The sequence below is a fragment of the Crocodylus siamensis genome, chromosome 7, assembly GCF_052110815.1.
Source record: "Crocodylus siamensis isolate JL-2025a chromosome 7, ASM5211081v1, whole genome shotgun sequence".
NCBI lineage: Eukaryota > Metazoa > Chordata > Crocodylia > Crocodylidae > Crocodylus > Crocodylus siamensis.
In genome coordinates, this window is record NC_143401.1 from 97027733 (window position 1) to 97051395 (window position 23663).

The window sequence follows — 23663 nt, forward strand, 5'->3', positions numbered from 1 at the left end:
ACATCCCACCTGAAATGCTGCTGGATTTGCAAGTGCAAGGGGGGAAATCTCAGCCACGAGGATTTTGTTGCACTTGCTGCTTTTAGTGGAAATTGGTGATTTTGCCTTTTTCTTTTTTCTTCTTCCTTTTTTTTTTTTTTTTTGCTTTATCCTCCCCCCCCCCTTCCCCTCCCTTCCTCCGACTGGATATTTTCTCTGTGATTTAGGACTGGAGTCCTCCTATTCAGTGCAGCACATAAGTCCAGTCTCATAAATGCATGTGTGTTTGAAGGCTAGGGTTGGGGCGATGCTACAGCCTGGATCTCGGGGCTGATCCGTTGGATCTAGGGACGAAATATGTGGCTCTGCACACAGACTGGATCCAGGGACTACAGAAAATGTCTCTGCACGGAGAAAGGATCCAAGCACTACAGATCTGGCTGTGCACCGAATGGATCTAGGAATTACATATGTATTTCTCTACACCGACTGGATCTAGATATTAAATATACGGCTCCACACACAGAATGGACCCAGGGACTAAATATATAGCCCTACACACAACTCGGTGCATATATCTCCGGCTCTAGAGAAAGTTCTTTGGGTGAATGTGATATATTTTATTAGGCCAACTAAATAGGGGGAGGGGGGGAAGTGCTCTTATCCCAACTACTGAGTCGGTCTAATAAAAGATGCCGGATCTCCCCGAAGAGCCGTGCCTGCCTGTGTCCTCCGACCAGCACGGCTACGAGAGCCAGCAGCCCAGCTCGAGCCCTGCACTCACTCCTGCCTGCTGATTTCTCTGCATCCCTTTTGCTGGAGAGCTTTGTGCTCATTTGTGCGCCAGACTGACTTGCCTCTGCAGCTGAAATCGTAACTTGGATTACACTGAATAATGCTACCGATACCAGAACACTCCTCCTATCAATAGCAGGAACAATGCCAGTAATAACAGTAGAAAGAATAACATTAGGAATAATTATAATAACAACAAGAATAAGAATCGTAGGACTAGGAATAGGGATAAATTCCTGAGACATTTCATCCCCCCAATGCCCCCAAATCCTATGGCTGAAATGACCTCAGATGGCTATCCGGATTGAAATGCGTTTGCTAGAAGTGTCAATTCCTTTGGGGTGAAAAGCCCCCTGTATTTTGTGGGCTCAGACGAACAGGAGGTCTGAGAAGCGTATTTACTTCACCCCAAAAATTAAGAATAACGTTAAAAGTATATTAAAATGGTAAAGATTTTATTGTATCGGAAAAAGAGCTATCTGTACAATGCTAAGAGAACAGGAAATAAAGTAACATTGTCCCTGTCGTAACTTAAATAGCAGGCCTTTGAATTTTTTGTTTTTTGTTTTTTTACAATTCAAACAAAAAAACTCCTTTTTTTTAAATCTGTACATTTTTTTTTTTAAATTTATAGCGTAATATTTCAATGTGTTGATCTTGGGAGCCGTCCTTTTTTTCTTTTCGTAGCATGCAAAAAATTCTAAAAAGAGTAAAAAATAATTCTAGGGGTTTGGTTTCGTTTTGTTTGTCTAACCACCTTCATATCAAAAATACGAAAGGCAGCTATTTCCTAAAAGCACAACCCGAGCAGAACGTGGTAAAAATAGCTTGTAATTGCTCAAATGAGGCAGAAATGGCATTGGAGACCGATGCTCTTGGGGAAAAAAAAGTACATATTTTTCAACTTGCAGAAGAACCCAGCCCCACGTTCCCAAGAATTAAAAAGGAAAAAAAATATGTATCTTTATAAAAGGGGAAAAAAGAATAAAATTACTTCGTGCACTTCCGAAACATGCAAGGAAAGAAAAAAAAATCAGCTCATTTTAGCCTAAAGGGAAATGTATTTTTTTAAAACTGGTTCATTTGGGGAAGTCTTCTTGTCGTTGCTGGAAAGCGCTGCCTGGCAAAAGCTCGGTGTGAAGTGGCGTTGTAAGGAATTCTGCCTTTCCCTTTGCTTTTCTTTTTTTTTTAACCAAAAAAGAATTAAAAAAAATAATCCTCATCCTCCAAACCTCCAAAAAGAAGGGGGAAAATCCGATATATATGTTTAAATATTTCTACAGAAGCCATCCGTCATTGCACCATTGCAAGATGCCCAGCACCTGCCGGGACAGGTACGGGATCCTGACTCTAGCTTTAATTCTTCTTCTTATTTTAATTGCGCCCCCCCTATTGCTTATTGCTTTGCTTGGAAAGGAGCTGCCTGGCGGGGTGTGGGTGTCGCGGAAGTTCTCGCCAGCCCCGCACACGCGCACACCCTCCCCCGGCGCGCGTGTGTGCGGGAGTGTGCGCGCGTGCAGGGGTGTGCGAGTGCGGGCCGGCGCGGGGAAGCGGCACTCAGTCATCCACGTCAATCTCCACGTCCTCCTCGTCCTCCGAGCAGTCCTTGCTGCTGTTGGGCTGGTCTGTGAGGGGGGAGGCCGGCGAGAGCTGGCGGCGCCCGGCGGGCTCCAGTCCGTGCGCGGGCAGCGCCGGCGACAGCGACCGCGACTTGCCCCGGGCCTCCGGGCCCTGCTCCAGCTCGGCCAGGTTCACGATGTCCAGCTGGGCGCCGGAGCCCAGCTTCTTGGCGGACTCCACGTCCGCCTTCATCTCCTCCAGGTCGCGCTTGAGCTTGGCGCGGCGGTTCTGGAACCAGGTGATGACCTGCGCGTTGGTGAGCCCCAGCTGCTGCGCGATCTGGTCGCGGTCCGCGGGCGACAGGTACTTCTGGTAGAGGAACCGCTTCTCCAGCTCGTAGATCTGGTGGTTGGTGAAGGCGGTGCGGCTCTTCCGCCGCTTCTTGGGCGTCTGCCTCTGCCCGAAAATGGTCATCCCGTCCCTGCCTGCGAACAGGGAGAGGTTGGGGGCTTGCGCGGGCTCCCGCGGCCCGCCGCCCGCCGCGCCCGGGTTCCTGGGCTCGGGACACAGGCGCCCCCCCCCCCCCGCCCGCCGCCCGCCGCCCCGGCTCCCAGCCCCCGACAGCGTGGGTGTAGGTACACAGGACGGGATACCCATAGGCGTATCTATATACCTGTATCCATATCTACATCCATACACCCCCCCCCAAGCTCTGAGCTGCTGAAAACTTGGAGGCGGATGTAGATATAGACCATGCAGACAGGGTGTGTGTGTCTGTATATATACACACATACACACACACACACACATATATATATATACACACACATACACCCCCCAAGCTCTCAGCTGCTGAAAACTTGGAGGCGGATGTAGATACAGACCATGCAGACAGGGTGTGTGTGTCTGTATATATACACACATACACACACACACACACACACACACACACACACACACACATATATATATATACACACACATACACCCCCCAAGCTCTCAGCTGCTGAAAACTTGGAGGGGGATGTAGATATAGACCATGCAGATAGGGTGTGTGTATATATCTATATATAGATATATACACACACATGCACACACACACACACACATAGATATACACACACATACACCCCCCCCCAAGCTCTGAGCTGCTGAAAACTTGGAGGCGGATGTGGATATAGACCATGCAGATAGGGTGTGTGTATATATACACACACACACACACACACACACATATATACACACACACATACAGCCCCCAAGCTCTGAGCTGCTGAAAACTTGGAGGCGATTGTAGATATAGACGATGCAGATACAGATAGGGTATATACTCACACACACACACACACACACACATATATATATACATATATATATACATATACACACCCCAAGCTCTGAGCTGCTGAAAACTTGGAGGCGGATGTAGGTATAGACGATACAGACAGGGTACATAAATATATATACACACACACCCCCCCCAAGCTCTGCTGAAACGTTGGAGAGGCGGATAGACATGTATAAATACACATCTATATTTTATATATCCCCCCTACCTATATGTCCCAACTCGGAGCTGCAGAAAAGCTGGGGGCGGATAGAGCTAGGGATGGTATAGAGAGAGGGCAGGGAAAACAGGCATGTCCCAAGCTCTGAGCGGCAGAAGAGTTGGCGAGAGAGGTGTAGCTGTGCCCCCCACGCTTCCAGCTCCAGAAAAGTTGGAGAGGAGGAGGTATCAAATACCCGCATTTCTATTTCCCCCAGCTCTGAGCTGCAGAAAAGTTGGAGAGGCGGGCGCATACCCCGCCATCCACCTGCCTGCAAGCTCGGAGCTGCGGGGGAGCTGGAGGCGGCCCCAGCCCGGGTGCCCCCGCCCGGAGCCACCTCGCCCCTCTCCCCGGCGGCCGGAGGGCGGCCCCCGCCGCCGGGAAGCGGGCCCGCACCCCGCGGGCTTACCTTCGGCCGCCTGCAGCACGCTGACTTCCAGGCCCTTGAAGGTCTTGCTGGCCAGCTCCTCGAGGGCGCAGAGCGGCGAGGTCTGCGAGAGCAGCGCCCGGCTGGAGAGCGGCAGGCCGGCCGGCGGGTGCTTGTCGGCGGCCGAGAGCAGGTGCGCGGCGCCGCACAGCGTGTAGCTCCGCCGCACCGACGGCTTGTTGAGGATGTCCTCGATGCTGAAGGGGGTCAGCGGCTTGTTGGAGTTGGCGGGCGGCGGCAGGTGGTCCAGCGGGCTGCGCCGCCGCTCCTCCACCGAGCCGGACTTGGCTTCGTCTTTGGAAGTCATGCTGGAGTCGGGTCGGGTCGGGTCGGGTCCGGCCGCCGCCAAGGGCAAGTTCAACTCCGGCCGCCGCCGCGCGTCCCAAGCGGGGGTGCCGGCTGAGCTGCCGCCTGCTCCCCGCGCTCCGCTTCCCGGCTGCTATTTCATAGATCCACCCCGACCTGCCCCCGAGCCCTGGCCGAGGGGCAGGCGGCGCAGCCCGGCTCCGGCTCCGGCTCCGGACGGCGGGGAGAGAGGCGCCGGGCCGGGGCAATCGACTATTGCTAACAAGTTATTGTTGATTGGGAGGTGATCAATTATCTCCACTGACACTTTTCGCCCTCTCCCGCTCCGCGCTGCCTGGCTCCGTCCAATGCAGCTTTTGCAAGTTGGGAGTTTCATTAATTAGGAGGCGGTTTGGAGGTGGAGCTCCCCTGAATTATGATGCCGACTGCACTTGTCATATCCCGGCCCGGCTATTTGTTTGGACATCTCTATATTTTTAAATTACATTACGCCCGGGCTTTATTGCATCAGGATAATACAGTATGGTGAAAAAAAAATAACCCCCTTCCAACAACCAGCCACCCCCCCCCCCAACCCAGATGCCTCCTTCCCCTTTGGTCTTTCTTTTCTTTTCTTTTTTTCTTTTCTTCCCCCCCCACCCCCAAATCCTTTTGGTTTAGGATTAGCTGTTTAACCCCCACCCCCCCTCCAAAAAAAAAACCAAACCCAAAATCAAGATCTATTTGATTTTTAAGCAGGGGAAGAAGGGGAGACCGTGGTGACCAGGTAAGGGAGACACTGCATCCGGGAACGATCCTTTCTTTATTTAACAAAATCTTTCATGGTGATGATTATTTTTTCTTTCCTTTCTAAATCTTCTCTGGGGTCCATTTGGCGAAACGAGCTGTGTTTCTGTCTGCCGTGAGCTGGGGAGCAAAGAGGGACCCGTTGCGCTTTGGGGGGAGGGGAGGGGTCTCCTCTTCGGATTTTTATTTAATAGAAGCAGCGGGCGAAGTTTTTCCTTTTCAAAGATTTTCACCATGGACTGGGCTTGGGGGCATTTCCCCCCACCCCCCTTCTATTTATTATCGTGTGTCCGCGGGTTTTCCTTTCCCTTTTCTGTTTTGCCCCCGCTAATAGCAATATGGCGAATTCCTCTTCTCTGGTCGTTTATAACGTGCAAAATCCGAGCGGGTCTCCACCGCCGGGTTTCCGCCAATATTTTTATGGCTTAATTGGTTCAGTTTTCTTCCTGGATCCTAGCAGGGACTGTCAGAGGAGGGGCCGGTGCCCTGCTCCTGTGCCTCAGCGTGAGGAATATATATAATTTCTTGTAATACCTAGAGGATAGAGGAGCCAGAGAGAGAGAGACAGAGAAAGCACAGGTCCCCTTTAGCTCTAGCTAAATCCTTTTCAGCTATAATTCAAGAGCAAAGGGCCACCAAACAACGCAAAGGACATATTTCATCTCTCTTAAAAACTCCAGATGCTCCTGACATGGTGGGTTTTTTTTTTCCCTCCTCTCTCCTTCCTATGGCTTCACTCTAAAACCACTGAATTACTGCTCTCTCCCCTGCTTCGTCCCCTGGCCAGGACTTGTCCAGCTCTTTATGTGTGTGCGCGTGTATCTATAGCTGCATAGCCTATACATCTATAGCGAGACAGACGTCGATATGTATAGACGAGATCTCTATCTATCTGTCTATCTCCGTCTCTGTCTACAGACAGATATGTATAGGTAGATATACATAAATACGGATATCTATCTCTATATCTGTACAGATAGATATAGGTAGATATACATACAAAGATATAGATAGCTCTCTCTCTCTCTCTTTACATATATCTATATATCTAGCTATCTATCTCGAGATAGATAGATAGATTCCCCCTTCTTGAAGGCTCTCGGTGAAGGGGGGTAGTTAGTTGCCAAAAAGGTCAGCCGGAAGCCAACTGGAGAGGGTAGGCTTGGATCTGGAGGCCTCCCCACAGCTCTTTGCTGCAGTTACGTGTGTGTGTGGGGGGGGGGGGAAGAAATCACTTTTAATGGGCTGCTTTAAGGAAAAATAAAAGCCCCCTCCTCTCAGGAAGCCACATATCAAATCAGCGCGGCACAGACGTCATTGGGACCCGTGCTAAAACATCCATTGGACTATTAGTATTGTGATTATTTTGAATAAGGCGACCTCAGTCTTCCTGCAGGACAGACAGTGTGTGTGTGTATACATATGTGTGTGTGTCTGTTGTATATATGTGTGTGTGTGTATAGATTTATAGATGTGTATATATATTTCTATGCGTGTATATGTATGATATACACGCACATAGGTGTGCATATGCGTGTATGCACCTATATTTAGACGTACATCTATATCTGTACATCTAGCTATAGATGTAGGTGGCTGCCTACAGCTATGCATTTATATCTCTCTAGCTAGATCTATGTGCTTGCGTCCATACAGAGCTTTGCGTGTGTCTCTCCCTGGGCGTGCATCTCTGGCCGTGCAAGGACCTGGGTGCGGAGCGCAGCCGCGGCCGGGCGCGGGGCCGGGGCTGCGGTCGCTCCCGGTCTGCGCGGCCTTTGTTTGTAAACAGAGGCGCTGCGGCCCGAGGCAAACCGCGTCTCTCGCAGAGCTCGCGGCGCGGTGCGGTGCGGTGCGGTGCGGTGCGGTGCGGTGCGGCGCGGCGCGGCGCGGGGGTCTGGATTATCGCGGACTGGCAGGATGGATCCGTTGTATGCAGCAGCGCCGGGGGCAGCTGGGGCCCGCACCGCCCGCGGGGGTGCCCCCCGCCGTGATGGGCGACCCGGGCTCGGCCCCGAGCGGGGACTTGCCCGGCAGTGCGGGCGGGGGTCGCGGCCCCTGGGCGCCCCCCCAGCGCAGCCCCCGCGCCCGGCCGCCGCGCACACCGGAGGCGGGGGCTCCCCTCCTGAAGGCGCCCGCGGCCCCTGTCTCGGGGCGGCGCCGGAGCCTCCATGCGGCGACCTGGGCTGTCTCGGGCGGCCGTCATGCCCGGCCCGGCCGGGGGCGCCGGGCTCCCCCCTCGCCTGGGCTCCGCCGCCTGCACGCGGGATTCAAAGACATTTCGTAGGCAGTGAAGGACTGGGCCGCTCTGTTTTCCAGCTGCCGCCCCGCGGCTCGGGCCGGCGGGCGGGGGGGTGCGTGCCCCCTTCCCAGCCCGGGGGCTCGGCCGGGGGAGCCGGGGCACCGGTGCAGCCGACAGGGACAGTCGAGGCAGAGTCCGGGGTCTCGAAGGGGCCCTCTGCACCCAGGGAAGGAAGGAGAGGCAGACAACTACCTACCTATCTATCTACCCCCCTCCCACGCCGACCTGCCCCTGCCAAGCCCGGGTCCATCGTTGCCCACCCGGGGGGGGGGGTTAATAACCCCGAGTGAAGCCGGGAGCGGGGTCGTGGCCCCTTCAGCTCAGCCGGCTCCTCCGCAGCCCCCGGCCCGCGGGCCGCGGTGCCCAGCTCTGCCCGCCCCGCCCCTGCCTGTCTCCTCCGTGCCCCCAGGCGGGCCCCGGGGGGGCCGCTGGAGAGCTCCCCCCGGCTCCGGGGGGGAGGCGGTGGTCTCCCAGCCCCGGTTGGTTCGTCCGCGGTCAGTGACTGCCGGGTCCTTCCTCCGAGCCGCGCCCCAGCCCGGCCCCGTTTAGCACGGGATGGCTTGGCCCGGGGCACAGAGGGAAGCATCCTTGGCAAGGTCCTTATCCAGGCCTTGCTGAGGACCCGAGGAGGGGGCAGGGCAGGGCAGGGCAGGGCTTCATTCCCCCGGGACAACGACCTCGGAGCAGCGAGAGGCTGCTGTGAGGCTCTAACCCAGACCTTGGTTTAATCCGGGGCTGATTCTCCCTAGATCTCATAGGTGCACAGGCAGGGCAGTCGCGCATGCCGTAATTCGGAGTAGCGGGCGTGGATGACAGTCCATTCAGGGCAGGTACCTGGGGCATGCATGGCATTTAATTCGGATTAGTGGGTGTGGATGGCATTTAATTCAGGGCATGCACCTGGGGCATGGATGGCATTTAACTCAGATTAGTGGGTGCCTGCTTGCAGGCTCTGAACCACCCTGCTTCCCCCTAGCACGGTTCATCCAGACTGGGGGCGGGGGTGGACTTTTGGGTCCACTTCACTCAGAAACCTGTCCTGGAGTCTGCAAATCCCCCCTCCATGGCTTGCACACCTCGCTCGCTCTCTGCAGAGGCCTGGATCTGGCTCAGGCCCTTCACCCAGCACATGCCCCCATGAGACCCCCAGGTATAGCCCGCTGGTGGGACCGTGGCCACCACTTTCCTGTCCGTGGAGCTGAGCTGCTTTTCTTGCACCTACCCGGGGAGGAGGAAATCCACATGGATCCGGTGTGGCAGCAGGGGGGAGACTTTGGATTCCCCCCCTCTGGTGGGGTTTCACAAGAGGCTCTTACCCCCCAGACCCCCTTTCCCCCCTCAGCAGATGTCCGAGATGGGACAGAGAGTCCTATTGTCTCCCGGGTTTAATAAAGGGCCGGCTCAGCTTGCCTGACCTCTGCTCACTTTTGTCCAGGGAAATGCCACCTGTCACAGGAATATAATTAAAGAACACGGCATAAATCACGCAAGTGTTGATCACCAAAGTGACTGTGTACAAATGACACCTCCTTTCCCGGCCCGGAGGATCCTGGCGGCTCTTCCAGTCCTGTCTGTCTAGTTGAAGGCCCCAAACATGTTGTGACTCTCTGTTAGCAACACCCACGCGCCAGCTGCTTGCTGCCAGCCCCAGGGCCGCCTGCGAGGGCCTTTCCAGCCCCAGCATCTAGAAGGGACCCCGAATCTCAGCTGGCTGCGGGCGGAGGGGGGTTATTTTATAGGTGCCCCCCTCCTCAGGGCCTGGTTTGCAAAGGCATCCATAGACGATCACCTTCCCGTAGCCCATCTGTGCTTGGTGTCAGGTCCTTTGTAAGTCTGGACAAACTGAACCAGGCTAGGAAGAGGAGCTCTCAGCTAGGCACACCCCTGTAGTCACATATTCCCACCAGGCCGGGAATATACCCTCTCCCCCTCCCACAGCCCCTTGCATTTGGACTCCAGGGGGAAGCTGAAGTCTGCTTTCTGGGGACACAGAGCAAAACAAGTGCCCCAAAGGGCATCCACACTCGGATCTCGAGGAGGGAAAGGGGTGGAGGATGGTCGAGCTGCCAGCAGCCAGGAGGGTGTGTGGGTGTGTAAGGGAGGCCTATCTCACTGCACATCCCAAAGCCACGCTCATCGCTCACCATCTCAATCTCAGTCACGGATTTTAAACCAGCTCGGGGAACGTGAAAATGAGCAAAAGGAGGACGGATCTGTGGGTGCGCGGGGAACGGAAAACAAATGTAAGGAGTGAGGTATCTATTTCCTTTCCTTACTCAGCCCCGCAGGGACATGACATGTGCCGGCTTTCTTTTCTGGAGAATAAAAGTTCTCTCTTAGTGAGAGAGGAGGGGAGGGCTGCTGGGGCCCTCCTCCACTTTGCACTGCCCCCGAATCACTGGCCGAGCCCCCACGATGCGGAGGGACGGGGGTTTGCAGAGATGACACCCGGGCCCGAATAATCTCTGCCCCTGAAATGTCTGTGGGGCCTTTGGCAGAGAGAAAGCCACACGGGCCTGGAGGCTGGAGCGGGGGGAGCTCGGACTGGTCTGAGCCTGGCACGGGCCTGGCGCCCGGCTGCCAGAGAGAGTTTCCCTTGTGTCGCGTTTGGCTTCTCCTTTGCAGACCCGGTCTGGGAGCAGCAGGGAGGCGGGCGGAGAACACTATTAGTATCAATAGTAGCATTAGTAGTAGTATTTTCATCGTCCTTATTCACAGTCACAATAGTTAGTATTAGCATTAGTACTAGTACTGGCACTAGCATGAATATTAGCATTGGTATTAGTAGTGGTACTAGTATTAACATTAATATTAGTCCAGATACTGGTGCTAACATTAGCATTTGTACTAATATTGGCATTGGTATTAGTATTAGCTCTGGTACTGGTACTAGCATTAGTATTAATATTATCAGCAGTGGTACTAGTATTAGCATTAGTATTAGTGCTCGTACTAGCATTATTAGCATTGGCACTAGTACTAGTATTAGCACTGGTGCTGGTATTAGCAATGTTAGTAGTGGTACTAATAGTGCCATTACTATTAGTGCTGGTGCTAGCATTGCCACTAGTGTTAGTGCTGGTATTAGCACCGGTCCTGGTACTAGCATTAGTGTTAGCGTCGTTCATAGCGTTACTAGTATTGCCGTTAGTATTAGTACCGGTACTAGCATTAGCATTGGCACTAGTATTAGCACTGGTAGCAGTGGTACTTGTATTAGCACCAGCATTAGTACTGGCACTAACATTAGCACTGGCATAGGACTCACGCTAGTATTAGTATCAGCATTGACAGTCACAGTGGTCCTCGTATTAGCGTTAGCATTAATACCGGCCTGGTGCCGGTATTAGCAGTGGCCTCAGCGCCGGTACAGGCACGAGTACTAGTGTTAGCACTGCTATGCATAGTGGCGCTGGTGTCGGCATTGGCGTTGTACCGGCACGGGTCCTGGTACTGGCGCGGGCACCGGCCCCAGGCCTAGCCGGAGCTGGGCTTTCCATGCTCCCAGGGGCAAAGCCTGGCGGGGGGGCATCCCCTCGGTTTCCTCCCAGCCCAGGAAGGAGCAAGCAGGAGTCCCCTGGAGAGGGGCCCCCGCCGGGGCGGTGCGGCTGGGGGCTCCTCCGGCTCTTTGCACAGAGACTTGACCCGCGTGTGTCCGCTTGCACACGCGTGAACGTGCGGGTGCGGCTCCCTGCCGTCTCCTGCCGGGGCACGAGCCCAAGCCCCGAGGCGCTTGCACCTCCCTGGGCAGAAGCTCCCGGCTTATCCCGGGATTTCCAGGCCCGCGGAGCAGAAGGGGCCGGGGGTGTGGAGCTGGCCCGGGGCGTGCCGAGGTGCTGGGCACAGCCGTCCCTGCCGTGCCAGCGGGGCAGGCGAAGCACGCGTGGACGCGGTGCACCCCGGGCGGGGAGGTTTCCCCCGGGTCTTGCAGCGCTGCACCTTGAGGGCACCTTCGCCCCGGCCCCGTGCAAGGACACAGCCCAGCGGGGCAAAGCGGGCACAAGCCCCCCGACCCGGGTGAGGCCCAGGCTCAGGCCTCCTCCGTGTCGCGGCTCCCGACACTGTGTGCCCTCCCCGCCGGCCCCGGGTCCGGCCCCAGGAGCCGCGCCGCCCCTCCCCCGCGCTGAGCACGACCCAGGCGTGTTACACCGGAGCCGCTCCCCGAGCACGGAGGCTCTCCGGCCGCCTGGGCGTGAGCACGCCCACCCGCGGGCACCCAGAGCACCCCGCTCCGGTTCCTGGGGGAAGGGGCACAAGCACCCCCGGCTTTGCAACGGCCCCGTGGCCGTGGGCTTTCGCGGCTAGCTCCGGGTGTGCCTACCGCTCCGGCCCTGAGATCTGATCCTGCCCCCAGCAGCCTCCAGCCCCCCGGGGTCCTTCTTAAAGGGCGAGAAAAGGAAAGGCGGGGGAGGGGGGGGTTTCTAATGCTCCCTGTAAAACACCCCTCTTCTTCTTCTTCTTTTCTGTGAAGTCCACTCTGTGACTCCAGCCCTTTCTTTTCTCGTTCAGGCCGGATCTGCGAGTGCTTTTTGTCACCCGGGATTGCTTGCCCAGCTTTGGACTGGTCCGGGAGCGGAGGAAAGTGAGCCCTCACGACCCGCGATTGGTCACTGGAGGTCAGTTGTTACCCCCCCCCCCGTTGGTTGCTGAACAGGAAAATACCTCCCCTCTTCATTAGATCGGAGTATTGTGTTAAAGGGAGATTCTCCAGGCTCTGCGGACAGAAGTGACAGGTTTTGCCCCTGAAAACGCTCGACAGTGTGAGCAAACAGACGTGCCCGGCTGCAGAGCGCTTTAAGAGGGCCGGATCCGGTGCAAACCAAACGCGGTTGAAGGCGCGACTGGAGTAACGTCTGTCTGCGCCAAGCGCCGTGCTTCCCTCTGCCTGTGCCCCTCGCATCCCGAAATCCCCCCGGCAGGCTGAGGAAGTCAGGCCGGGAAGGGACCTCGCTCAGCCCATACCCACTCCGGCGCAACTCCGGAGTTTGCAACGAATACCAGTAAACGCGGGTTTCCTTTGCGGCTGAAGAAGAGCAGGAGGCCGGGGGCAAAGAAAGGAGGGGCACGACATTAAAACCCACCCCGAAAGAAAGGCGGGAAGCGTGCGGGCTGGCACGAGTCCGCATGACTTTGTGCGGTTAGGGGCCGGGGCCGGGGCCGGGTCTACAGCCCGACCTGGGATTCATTTCCCGGGCTGGGGGCGGGGGGCACTTCGGGGTTTCTCCTGTCCGTCGGCCTTTGCTCTCGTGCCCTTTCCAAGCTGCTTGTTGACTCGCCCGCAGGACCCTTGCCGCTCAGCCCCGCCAAGGAGGCGGGGGTGCTGGGGGGGGGATAAATCGGGGGAAGGAGAGCGTCTGGGCAAAGTTTTAACTCCGGCCAGAGTCTCAGAGCCCCCGAGGCGGGGACGGGGGGGAGCCTGGCCCTTGAAATGACTGGGGGGGGGGGTTAAAACCGACACCAGCGTGAACCCAGCAGAGGGGGTAGGTAGACCCCTAGCAGGTAGGTACATCGCCGGTCCCCTTTCTCCGTCCCCTCCTTCCTTTCGGCCTCGGCCCCGGGTAACTTCGGAGAAGAGATGCAAATACGACGGATTCAAATGGAGAAGGCTCGTGTCTAGCTCATGAGACCTTTAATATCGCGCTCCCTTTGCCAGTCTCAGCATACCTGAATAATTTATCCGGGATGCCAAATGCAAGTAACATTTTCCCGAAGAAATTAAGAAGCCCGGAGTGTGAAAGGCTCATTTTTGGGGGGTGGGGGCAGAAGGAGGTGTCTGAAATCAATGGAAACTTAATAAAGGGAGTGGGAAGAGAAATCAAAGAAATAACCCAGTCAACTTCTTATAATAAAAAACCGGCGTTAATAATTCAGGACCACAAAATAAGCAGTCATTGGATTATGTCGCAATATCAGAATTGATGCGTTTCAGGGAGAATGTGGACAGACAATCTAATAATATTTTATTTCTCTTTCCAATAAATTACAACCGCAAAAGTTCCCCGTTAAAGTAGTTATTTGTATTTCTTATTTTAAGGTGACTTTTTTTTTTCACCCCTTCAATTTTTTTTGTAACAGTTCTAACAACTCTAGCGATAAAATTAATTAAAAACTAATATTTTTTTCCGCCGGAAGAGTAAAAACCAAGACAGTGGAAACGGAATTAACTGTCAACATTTGCCCAGATTTTAATAATAACTTTGTTTTTATCCAGGCAGGAGAACACGGAGGAACGAAACGTTTCCTTTTGCTTCGGGTTTTTTTTTTAAATGCCTTGCGTTTGTTTCTTCCCTTTTACAGTCCCGTTGTCTCATCCCCCCCCTTCTCTTATCATCTATTTCCAACATTAAACAAAATCAATGTATATTTTATTGGACGGTATAAATGAGGAAACTTTTGTACCAGGCTGGGCGTCCGGAAAGAAACGCGCCAAACTCCCACGTCGGCGCACCAAGCGCCGTTGCCTTTTCTTTTTAAATCCCAGCAAAGACAGATTTCAGCCCCAAACTGATTTCTACCCTGACTTTTTTTCTTGCCTGGTTTTTGCTCAGTTCTTTTTTCTTTTTTGACGTTTTTTTCCGGTTGTTGCCTGGGCTCAACCAACTTTCTAAATACCCCTGCCACCTATCCCCGGTTCGCTTTCAGAAAAGGTACACTTTTCTCCCCAAAACGGATCCCAAAGGAGCGGCGTGTATGCATGGGTGTGTCCATGTGCATGTGCACGCCTGTCTAGAGGTGTGTGTGTGTGTGTCCGTGTGCGTGTGCAGAGAACTTGCCCCGCTCGGTTTGCTCACTAGCCACTTCTGCCACCTCTGTGTTTCTCTCTCTCTTAGGCACAACCAGGATCGAAATCTAGAATAACTCACCCTCCACTTTTTCAGCGTTTCCCTTATTCGTTTGACACGGGTTTGCCCGCTGTCCCCGCGGCGCCGGGCGCGAGGCTTTGCTCCGTTTGAAGCCCCCCCCCGGCCGCCTCGTGCAAGCCCCCGCCAGCGCCCCGCAGCAAGTCCCGGGCACGAGCCCGGTTTGCAACAGCCAAGGACCTGGCCCTCACCCCCAAAATCGGCCCTTTAAACTCCTGCGAGCCCGATTTCTTCGCTTCTGCTTGGAAAGAAGAGGCAGAAGAAGCAGCTCCGGAGCAGGAATGGAAACAATCGAGTCATTTCATTCATTTTGTTTTTAAAAAAAGGCCCAAACCTCGGAGGTAAGGTAGAAATGCTTCCGCCACTAAGTTGCTCCGGGGGCTGAGCGCCTGCACGCACAATCCTCCCGGGAAAATGAAGTTCTAAAAATCAATTAGAAAGGATGAAACTTTTCCCCTCTGCCCCCCGCTTTCTTCCACTCTCCTGGCAGCATCTGGCCAGGTCCCTTTTCAAGTCTGCAAACAGCACCCGGAGGCTGCTAAGGGCTCACATCTACCCCGGCCGGGCCGGGCCGGGCCCGGCAAACGCTGCGGGGGCGGGGGGGGGGGGGTCCACGTCCATAACGACCTCCCTCCCTCTGCCTGGAGGAAGCCACTCCAGGCTTTTCTTTCGGACTGGGATGCAAACCCGGGGGGTTGAACCAATGCAGAAACTATGTTCAGACCCATTTTCCCATCTTCCTCTATGGCAAAATGCACTCCCCTCTCCCCCTCGTTAATAAAATTGCTGCTTAAAAGGAAAATACAGCTGTTCCTAATCTCCCCTGGCAGCAGCAGCACACATTTCTATTTACTTTGGGCATAGATAATATTGACTTGGATTTGGAGTTGAGAAGGGCAGCCAGTCCAAGAATGCAAGCAAATGGCTGTGCTTTAGCAGCTGGAGACACCCTGAGACCTGAAGGGTCCTGGACAAGGGGGGCACAAAGGGATGGGTTCCTCTGTTGCTCTGAACATCCCCCCCCCCCATTCAGGTTTGTTTTATAAAGAAAAAAAGCAGGATTTTTCAGGGTGAAATCAGTTGCCCCAGGTCCCCCTGTGTCACCGGAGCCAGGAGTTCAAGCCAGATGCTCCAACTTAGAGCATCTCAGCGCAGGTGTTGCACTTGCCCCTGGACAAACTGTGCTGGTGTTTGTCCCACATCCCAGAAATGGCGTGTGCATGCATGCCCTTTCTGATTAGGGTTCAGTGAAGGCCCTGCCATTTTTCTGCCATTGGTTCACTGATGCAATCCCAGGATAACCACCCAGACGCACTTGGAAATATCCTGGGATAAATTCCTAGACCTTTGTATCCCATGAACCTTTTTAGGATGTTTCCCAGGATAATGGACATGGCCATCTGAATAATTACCACTTTGCCGGGGGTTAAAATGGCTTATCCTGGAATAGAAGCAACCCCCCTTTGTAGCCTGAGGTTTCTAAACCCAGGAGGAGCATTGTGGTCTGCTGGGCTGATCTGCAGCAGCCCGTGCCCTGCCAATGTGTTGCTTACGCCAGAACATCTTGCTAATAAAGTGGTACCAAATTTGGATTTAAGGATGGGGAATCCAGTGCATCCCTCTGGAAGCTATTCCAGTGGTTAATTATACTCTGGTTAAAATGCCCTATATTATTTCTGGTCTAAATATACTTGGCTCCAACTTCCAGCACGTGGATTTTACCTGTTTCTTCCAGATGGGACTGTGTTGTCAGAAATCTGGCCAGGTGAAGACCTGCAGGCAAGGATTGAGTTGCCTCTTAGCTAAGGTTAGCTTGACCTTGAAGCATGCTGGCAGGTCCTGAACACTTCCCTAGTTATCAGCCTCCTTTTTACAATGGAGACACTTGAATGGGATGCCGGATTAGTCTCCTGATGCCATCCACACTGCTGGCATCACCGCTCTCCTTCTGATCGATGTTGTCCTGGGTCTGTATCCCAAGCCCTGCTAGTTCTGCTGGCTGCCCCGCGGCACTGGGAAGTCAGGTTCGCCTGGCTACTCACCAGGGCCCTGAAGACTGCTGCAGCCCCTGCTTTCCAAAATAGGGTTTTGCATCCTGCAGCTGCAACTTCACAGCCGACAGAGACCCTTGCGTTGGGTCTCCTCAAAGCCCTCCTGCTTATCTCTGCCCTTGCCAGTGATGGAGATCATTCAGTCCAACCGCCCTGTCCCGGTCCTTATTTACCACCCGGTGAACCCTTTTGGGTTGTGCCAACCTGACCAACACAACGTGGATCCAGACCCTGGGTACCGAGCGACACGGGGCATGGGGCACATTTTTGTGAAGCCTCGGGAGAGACACCTGGGTGTGATGCTTAATGAGTGCTGGGAGAGGTTGTTAGCTGCCTTAGGCAGAAAGCAGGGTAGATTTGCACCTTCTAGGCTGACTGCATCAGAGATGTATTAGCATGAGCTTTTGCGAGCCCTGAGATGAGATCATATCTATCTATTTCCTACTTTGGACTTCATGTAGCCCGTTTAAATAGATTTTTTTTAATGGAGCTACCTTTTAAACTGGACTCTTATGCTAAATCATATGCCTCTCTCACAGCCTCATATTTTATATTCAGCAGTTACCTTTATCACCCAAAAACATCATCTCATAAAAATGATATCAGGGTTGTTTGATGTGACCTGTTTTACATAAGACCCCCCTTGATGGACATTGATTATTATTAGGCTTTAATTCTTTATTGATCTCATTCTTCACCGATAGCTCCATCCTTCTGCCTTGGTTTGATGTCAAGCCATCTGTCTCCTGGCTTCCTGGATCATTTTGTTCATCTTTATTATAGATACTGATGCAACATTAGCTTTTCTTTCCAAACCTTGGGAACTTCCCCTGAGGTTTCCAGTGTTTCAGAGAGCTCTTGGGCTAATTCTTTGAATATTCAAATGTTCAAATGATCCAGACTCTGCTGATTTTCAAAGGTTTAACTTTAGTAGAGGCCGTTAAACATTCTCCCTGGTTATTGCTGGCAGACAATGTGTTCCCATATCTCTGCAAGATAGGACTACTACATCTGTTATATCTTTGTGATTCCACGGTGGTGGGGGTTATAGCCTAGCCCAGGAGAGAGCGAGAGAGCACCAGACAGCTACCACAGCTGATAACTTTATTGTCCTGAACAGGGACCCAGAACTGAAAGCAAACACAGAGCTGGAGGATGCATAAAATGTTATAGCATTTAAAGAAACAGAAATGTATGGACTGGCTAATGAGCTATACATCACAACATCATCCTTCTTTGCAAATTTGGAGCGGAGATATTTATGAACCCTGCTGCCTTTTCCGCAGTGTCATCAACAGGTTGTGAATATTCCTCCAGCAATGCACAAATGCTTCTACTACTGTCAGGACTGATTTGCTTTGCTTTGTGTGTGTGCGTGTGTGTGTTTCTGATGTATTAAGTACATTTCTTTTGATTGTTTTTAATCTTGCAGGGTATATGCCCCCCCCCATACTTTTTGCTTCCCTTATCAATTATCTGCATGTTCTAACTTCTAATTTATAGTCATTTAATGTCTATCAGCTCTCCATAGGTATATGGGAATTGCCTTACTGGATCACAAGGTCTCTAACAGTGGCCACTACCATGCGTTTAATAAAATAGTACAAGGAGTAGTTATAAGGCAGATGTAGGATAATCTAAGATCACATAAAATCTTCTCCTAATCCCTGTTGTTCAGAGATTTGTTTAGCCCCTGAAACACGAGGTGCCGTGTCTCTTCCTGACTTTGCTATCAATAATTACTAGACACCGCTAATCTGGATGAGTGACTTCATGCTGGATTTGGCAAAGTGTTTGTCTTCATCAACATCCTGCAGCAGTGAGTTCCGCTTTTCCGTTATCCTCAATTTTCTCCTCCATGGAAACATCCATCTTTTGCAATGCTTTTCCCTGCATGCATTTAGAAAATACACATGATCGGCTCCCTAACGACTGCTCTGTTTTCAGTTCTTTTTTCTCCCCCAGCATCTTTGTTCCTCTGCTTTCGACAACTGGTGCTTTCCAACCTGACGTGCTTGCGGAGGCTTGGAGTTCAGTTCTGTTTGCAAGCAATAAAAGCAACGGGATCCAGATTATTTGCACGGAGGCAACTGCTCATATTTAGTCCAATGAGGGATTTGTCTCTCTTGACTGGATGCAGTTGAGTCTGGGATGGAGGGAAGTTATTGTCTGGAGTTTTAGAAACTGCAGTGGTGTTTTGCTACTAAATTTTGGGTTGAAATCTAGGATTTCTAAGTGTAAAAAAAGATGACTGGTTTATCCCAGGACAAAGATTTTTATCCTACCAGAGTACAAACTCTTTAAGCACCTACGAAGTATCCGCATTAACACTTTGCCCCTGGGACCAAGGCTCATTCATGTTCATTGCAATTCAAGCTGATGAGACAAAACCTGGCCCAATCCGTTGTGATTAAACTGGTCTTCTATATGTAGCCTAAAGGGTTTGGGCACCTGGTTCTCACCGCCACTCACCCTGGCTCTGAGACTGAAGGGTTCATTTATTTTTCAGTGTGTATGTGTGCAGGTGTCTCATGGTGGGACTGAAACAGGCTCTTTAGCACAGGCCTCTCTCCCCCGTGCAGGAGAGAGACTTAATCGCACTCGATGCTGCACCGTCAGCTGCTTGGTCTGGAGGAGCAGCCACTAGAGGGGGAAGCAGGGCCGGGTAGGGGGTATCACAACACCCGTGTGCACATCCAATCCTCCAGCCACGGCTCTCAGCCTGGTCACACCTAGAAGCGACCGAGGCCTGACAAGCCCCTCGAGCGCTCAGAAGTGCTATCCTCATTGCGCAGAGGGGCAGCCAGGCCCAGAGATGCCAAGCAACTAATCCCAGCTCGCCCAGCAATGTTGGTACCAGATCCTGGCTCTCCGGATTTAATCCCAGTCTTGCTGCTAGCATTTTGGAGGTGCCGCCCTGCAAGCTGCAGGAGCCAGCCGGGTGTGTGAGCGGAAAACCCGGTCTGAACATCTCCTGTGTTGTAAACCCCTGTTCGACACCCACGCGAGCCTCTTATTATAGCGACAGGATGAGAGTGCTCCTGAATTCCTGCCCCCTCGGACCAGGTGCGTGGGTGTAAAATAATCTGGATTTCCGGAGGCTAAAGAGCTTGGCAGACAGGGCAGGAGAGTGTCTTGGGACCCAGTCTTTCATGTGACCCTCTGATTTGGCTGGCTTCTGGTCCCTGCCCACAGCTCACAGGCAGGGATCCTGTCGAAAAGGCAAACGCAATGCTAGGGATGATTAAGAAGGGAATTTGGACTCACTCGGAAAGTATCACGATGCTCCTTTATACATGCATTGAATATGGTGCCCACACCTCAAAAAGGGGCACGGCACTCCTTATGCTCTAGGCACAGTTCACCAGGTCTGGGACCTGTAGACAGGGTGTTGAGTAGTAACTCGGCCATGCAGATACCGGGACGGGCCACTGCTGTGGCAGCACGCGTGCCTAAGGGTGAAGCTACACATGTAGACTGTACTAAATCTGGGGAGTGTTAAGTGCTGTTAAAGTTAGACCGGGCTGTGAGCAGTTGCACATTAAGGGTTAATGCCGTGTGTTGCCTGCACCACTCTGACCCGCCACTAGAGGGCTGATGGGGGGGGGGAGCTGGAAGCAGTGCATCCTGGGATGCTGGAGGACTGCAAATGGCTTATTTGATCTCCATGCAGCAGACTGAAGTTACCCTAGCATGAGCTAGGGAGAACGAGTTAATGAGCTTCAGTGCATGGACGCTGGCATTCAAGTGCCCTTAGCCTGTGCCCCTGCACCCTTAGCCACGATGCTTCCCTGCCTGCCCCTGGCCACTACCTCTGGTAACCACAGACCTCCTGGCTCTGTTTCCATTTGCCGACTGCATGGCCACAGGCGATTGCCTGCTCAAGGGTTTCTGTGTGGCCCGCTCCCACAGTGCCACCGTGCCACTGATCTGGGGATATCTCCAGAGAAATCAAGTTTTGGCTCATGACCCCACACCCAGTTCAGTGCAGGTCTGTGGTGGCCCAAGCACCCCACAGATTAAGTCTAAAGCATCCCACAATACCTCTCAAATAGTCAGCCCCCACCCCAGTGTTGCCCAAGCCCATCACTGGGGCATCGATTTCATTGGTACCTACCCCTGCAACTCATGTGGGGGCCAGTATGGACCTCTGACTCCTGCCCCCTCCCTGATTGCTGCTCTGACCCTCTTCCATGCCAGAACTGCGGGGACAGGGGACAAGGAGCTGGACAGGAGCCGGCAGTGTGTCCTTGTGCCAAGCAGGCGACTGGCATCCGGGGCTGCATCGGCAGGAGCGGTGCCAGCGGGTGGAGGGCAGTGATTCCTCCCTCTATTCGGCACTGGGGAGGCCACATCTGGAGTCCTGTGTCCAGCTGTGGGCCCCCACTACAGAAAAGATGCGGACACATTGGAGAGAGTCCAGGCGAGGGCAAGGAAAAGAGTTGCAGGGCTGGGGGACAGGACTGGTGAGGAGAGGCTGAGGGAAATGGGCTTGTTTAGCCTGCAGGAGAGAAGACCGAGGGGGGTTGAATAGCAGCCTTCACCTCCCTGCCGGGGGCTGCAAAGAGGATGCAGCTGGGCTGGTCTCAGTGGGGGCAGATACAGGACAAGGAGCAATGGGCTCAGGCTGCAGCAAGGGACGCTGAGGTTGGATATTAAAAAAAACTTGCTCATCAGGAGGGCGGTGAAGCACTGGAGCAGGCTGCCCAGAGAGGTGGTGCCGTCTCCGTCCTCGGAGGTGTTAAAGACCCGGGTAGACAAAGCCTTGTGGGATGATGTAGTTGGGGCTGGTCCCGCCTGGAGCGGGGGGCGGGAGTAGATGTGACCTCCTGAGGTCCCTTCCACCCTCATTTTCTGTGTTTCTGTGATTCTAGCTCCTGTTACTGTCTCTCCACTTTAACTCAGCCCCCAGGGCTCAGATGCCAAGCCCGTCAGCTGCCCATGAACCCTTGTGGGACACCTGCCATGGGTTGGCCACCACTGGTCTAAGCCCTGATGGAAGACCCACTGATAGCACTAGCTCTTCGCTCTGAAGATGGCAACAGGGCTGCCCAAGAAGCTGGCCCCAGAACGATATTGATAATATATAGTCATTGTCACTCAGGGAAATAACTAATAATAGGTGGTTCATGTGACATCCGGTGTCCAAAGGGCTCTTGGGACTTGGCCCAACGAAACTAACAATATACACAATTTACGGCCGAAGGAAGATGGGAAATATGACCTGATAATCACCATGGAAAATGACCAGCGCAAGGAAATGAGTAATGGGGGAGGCATTCTGCCTTTTCATCTCCCCTCTGACCCCAGATCATTGTTCTTCTGAAATCCACCCAGCCTGTCGATGTCTTTGCAATGATCTTCTGGCTGCCGGCCTAGGCAACCTGAAACCGCCGGCGAATCCACAGTGCCGGGGAGAGCGGTGCCCGCAGCACGTAGCTGCCTCGACGGTCGTCCTCTAACGGGCCTCAGAAAACATGTCACTAAATCCACGACGGGGAGAAATCAAAGCCCTGGTTCTGCATCTGGATCCGTGAAGCCGTGGGCTCTCCAGCACTGCAGCGTTCAAGAAGCTGGACAGACACTGGCGGGGGATGTTCTAGGTGCATCGGTGTCTGTGCTCTGCCATGGGGATTTCCTGGGCCTCTGGGCTTTGCTGGTTGCCCCATCCCTTTCTGCTCCATGTGTCGGGGGATTTAATCCTCCCCCAGAGGCGCTGGGTGCTGCGGCCCGGCTGGGGCTGGGGCTGGGCTGCGCCAGTGCTCCTGCTGGCACCGACCCGCAGGGTCCTGGCTGGAGGGCCTTGCCCCCATGCTCAGGCTCAGCTCGATGTCGTATTTGGAGTCAGGAATTTTACTCCAGGGTCAAATAGCTCCGGCCTGGGTGGCTTTTGCTTTCCTCCGTACCTGGGATCTCTCAAGCGCGTACGAACCTTTGCAGCAGCCGCCGCCACCCCCCTGCTTTCCCTGTGGCAGGTTCAGGTGTGATGTCTGGTGCCGTGTCAGAGTTGCTGGTCGTTTTTTGGAGGAATTTAGAAGGTGCATTTGTCTAGGATGGTTTGGACTGGTGGGGAGAAGCCGAGGGACCTGGGCTGATTGAGTCTGCAGAAGAGAGGACCGAGGGGGATTGAATAGCAGCCATCACCTCCCTGCCGGGGGCTGCAAAGAGGATGGGGCTGGGCTGTCCTCGGTGGGGGCAGGTGACCAGACCCTCACAAACGGGGCTTGCTGACGTCACTCTTTGAAACAAGCCTATCTAGGGAATTTAGCAGAGCAGCTCAGACGATTCCTAGCAAGGCAATTTTCCCATGAAAACCTCCCCTTCTTACCCCAGCAGAACCACAACCTCACCCTGATTTCCACCAGGCCGCCCCTGACTTCCAGGGGCCGGGAACGGCCTGGCTCCCAGGCCCTGACTACGTCTCCACCGGTGCCGACGGCACGATGCATTACCCGGGTCACGTGCTGTCGCTTCTGCTCGCTGCCTGGCAGCTCGCGGCCTCTGACTCGGGAGGAGAGCAATTGGCAGGGGCCGAACGAGCCCGCGTGCCTTTGGAGGTGAAGACGCGCTTTGGCCTTCGAGCTCTCGAGACTCACGGATATTTTCCCAGGAGGCGCGTGCGAATGCCTCCGCACGACCGCAAAGGCCCCACGACATGTTCCCTCGAAGGAAAATTTGCAAGTCCTATTTCACCGATCCGCGAACAGATTCGGTTTGGGTCCCGGCGTCGATTTGCTGGAGGGAGCGGGAGGAAGAGGTTAGGCCGCTAGAAATCCTTCTTTGTGGATCTCCTTGTCGGCGTTCTCCGGGCAAACAATAGCAGATGTTATATAGTCAGTTGTGTTTGCCACTAGTCCCATTATGTTCTATTTATGTTGCACTTTATTGGCTTTTTTTTTTTATTTTCCTATTATTGTTTCACTCTGGGGGAGGCCGCGGATATAATATATTCATCTTTATTATACAAAATCTGTGTGAAGCATTTAATAAAATGCTGTTTCCACACAGCCAGGAATATTATTGTTAGCTATTCTTAAGTTAATGCTCCTATTA

General features: G+C 53.5%; 1 protein-coding gene and 1 long non-coding RNA gene across 4 annotated transcripts in view; one reads left to right on the forward strand and one right to left on the reverse strand.

The window, feature by feature from the left end:
* Window positions 1-1086: 1086 nt before the first annotated feature.
* On the reverse strand, window positions 1087-5050 carry LBX1 (ladybird homeobox 1). The gene is made up of 2 exons (XM_090057314.1): window positions 4291-5050; window positions 1087-2819 (listed from the first exon to the last, which is right to left on the reverse strand). Exons 1-2 carry the CDS (start codon window positions 4613-4615, stop codon window positions 2332-2334), a joined length of 813 nt encoding a protein of 270 aa, XP_089913440.1. The 5' UTR covers window positions 4616-5050; the 3' UTR covers window positions 1087-2331.
* Window positions 5051-5349: 299 nt separating this feature from the next.
* Window positions 5350-23663, forward strand: part of LOC149860186 (uncharacterized) — a 41650-nt gene continuing 23336 nt past the window's right edge. For 2 of the 3 annotated variants that reach the window (XR_016443592.1, XR_016443593.1), the window contains exons 1-2: window positions 5975-6094; window positions 12209-12315. This is a non-coding gene — a long non-coding RNA (uncharacterized LOC149860186). Of the gene's footprint in view, window positions 5381-5974; window positions 6095-12208; window positions 12316-23663 lie in introns of those variants that run through there. The other variant, XR_016443591.1, reaches the window with a different exon arrangement.

Coding starts and splice junctions, on each gene's coding strand:
- LBX1 (XM_090057314.1), bottom strand. CDS start 4,615: ATGACTTCCAAAGACGAAGCCAAGTCCGGCTCGGTGGAGGAGCGGCGG. Junction 2,820..4,290: donor CGTGCTGCAGGCGGCCGAAG/GTAAGCCCGCGG, acceptor CCCTGTTCGCAG/GCAGGGACGGGATGACCATT.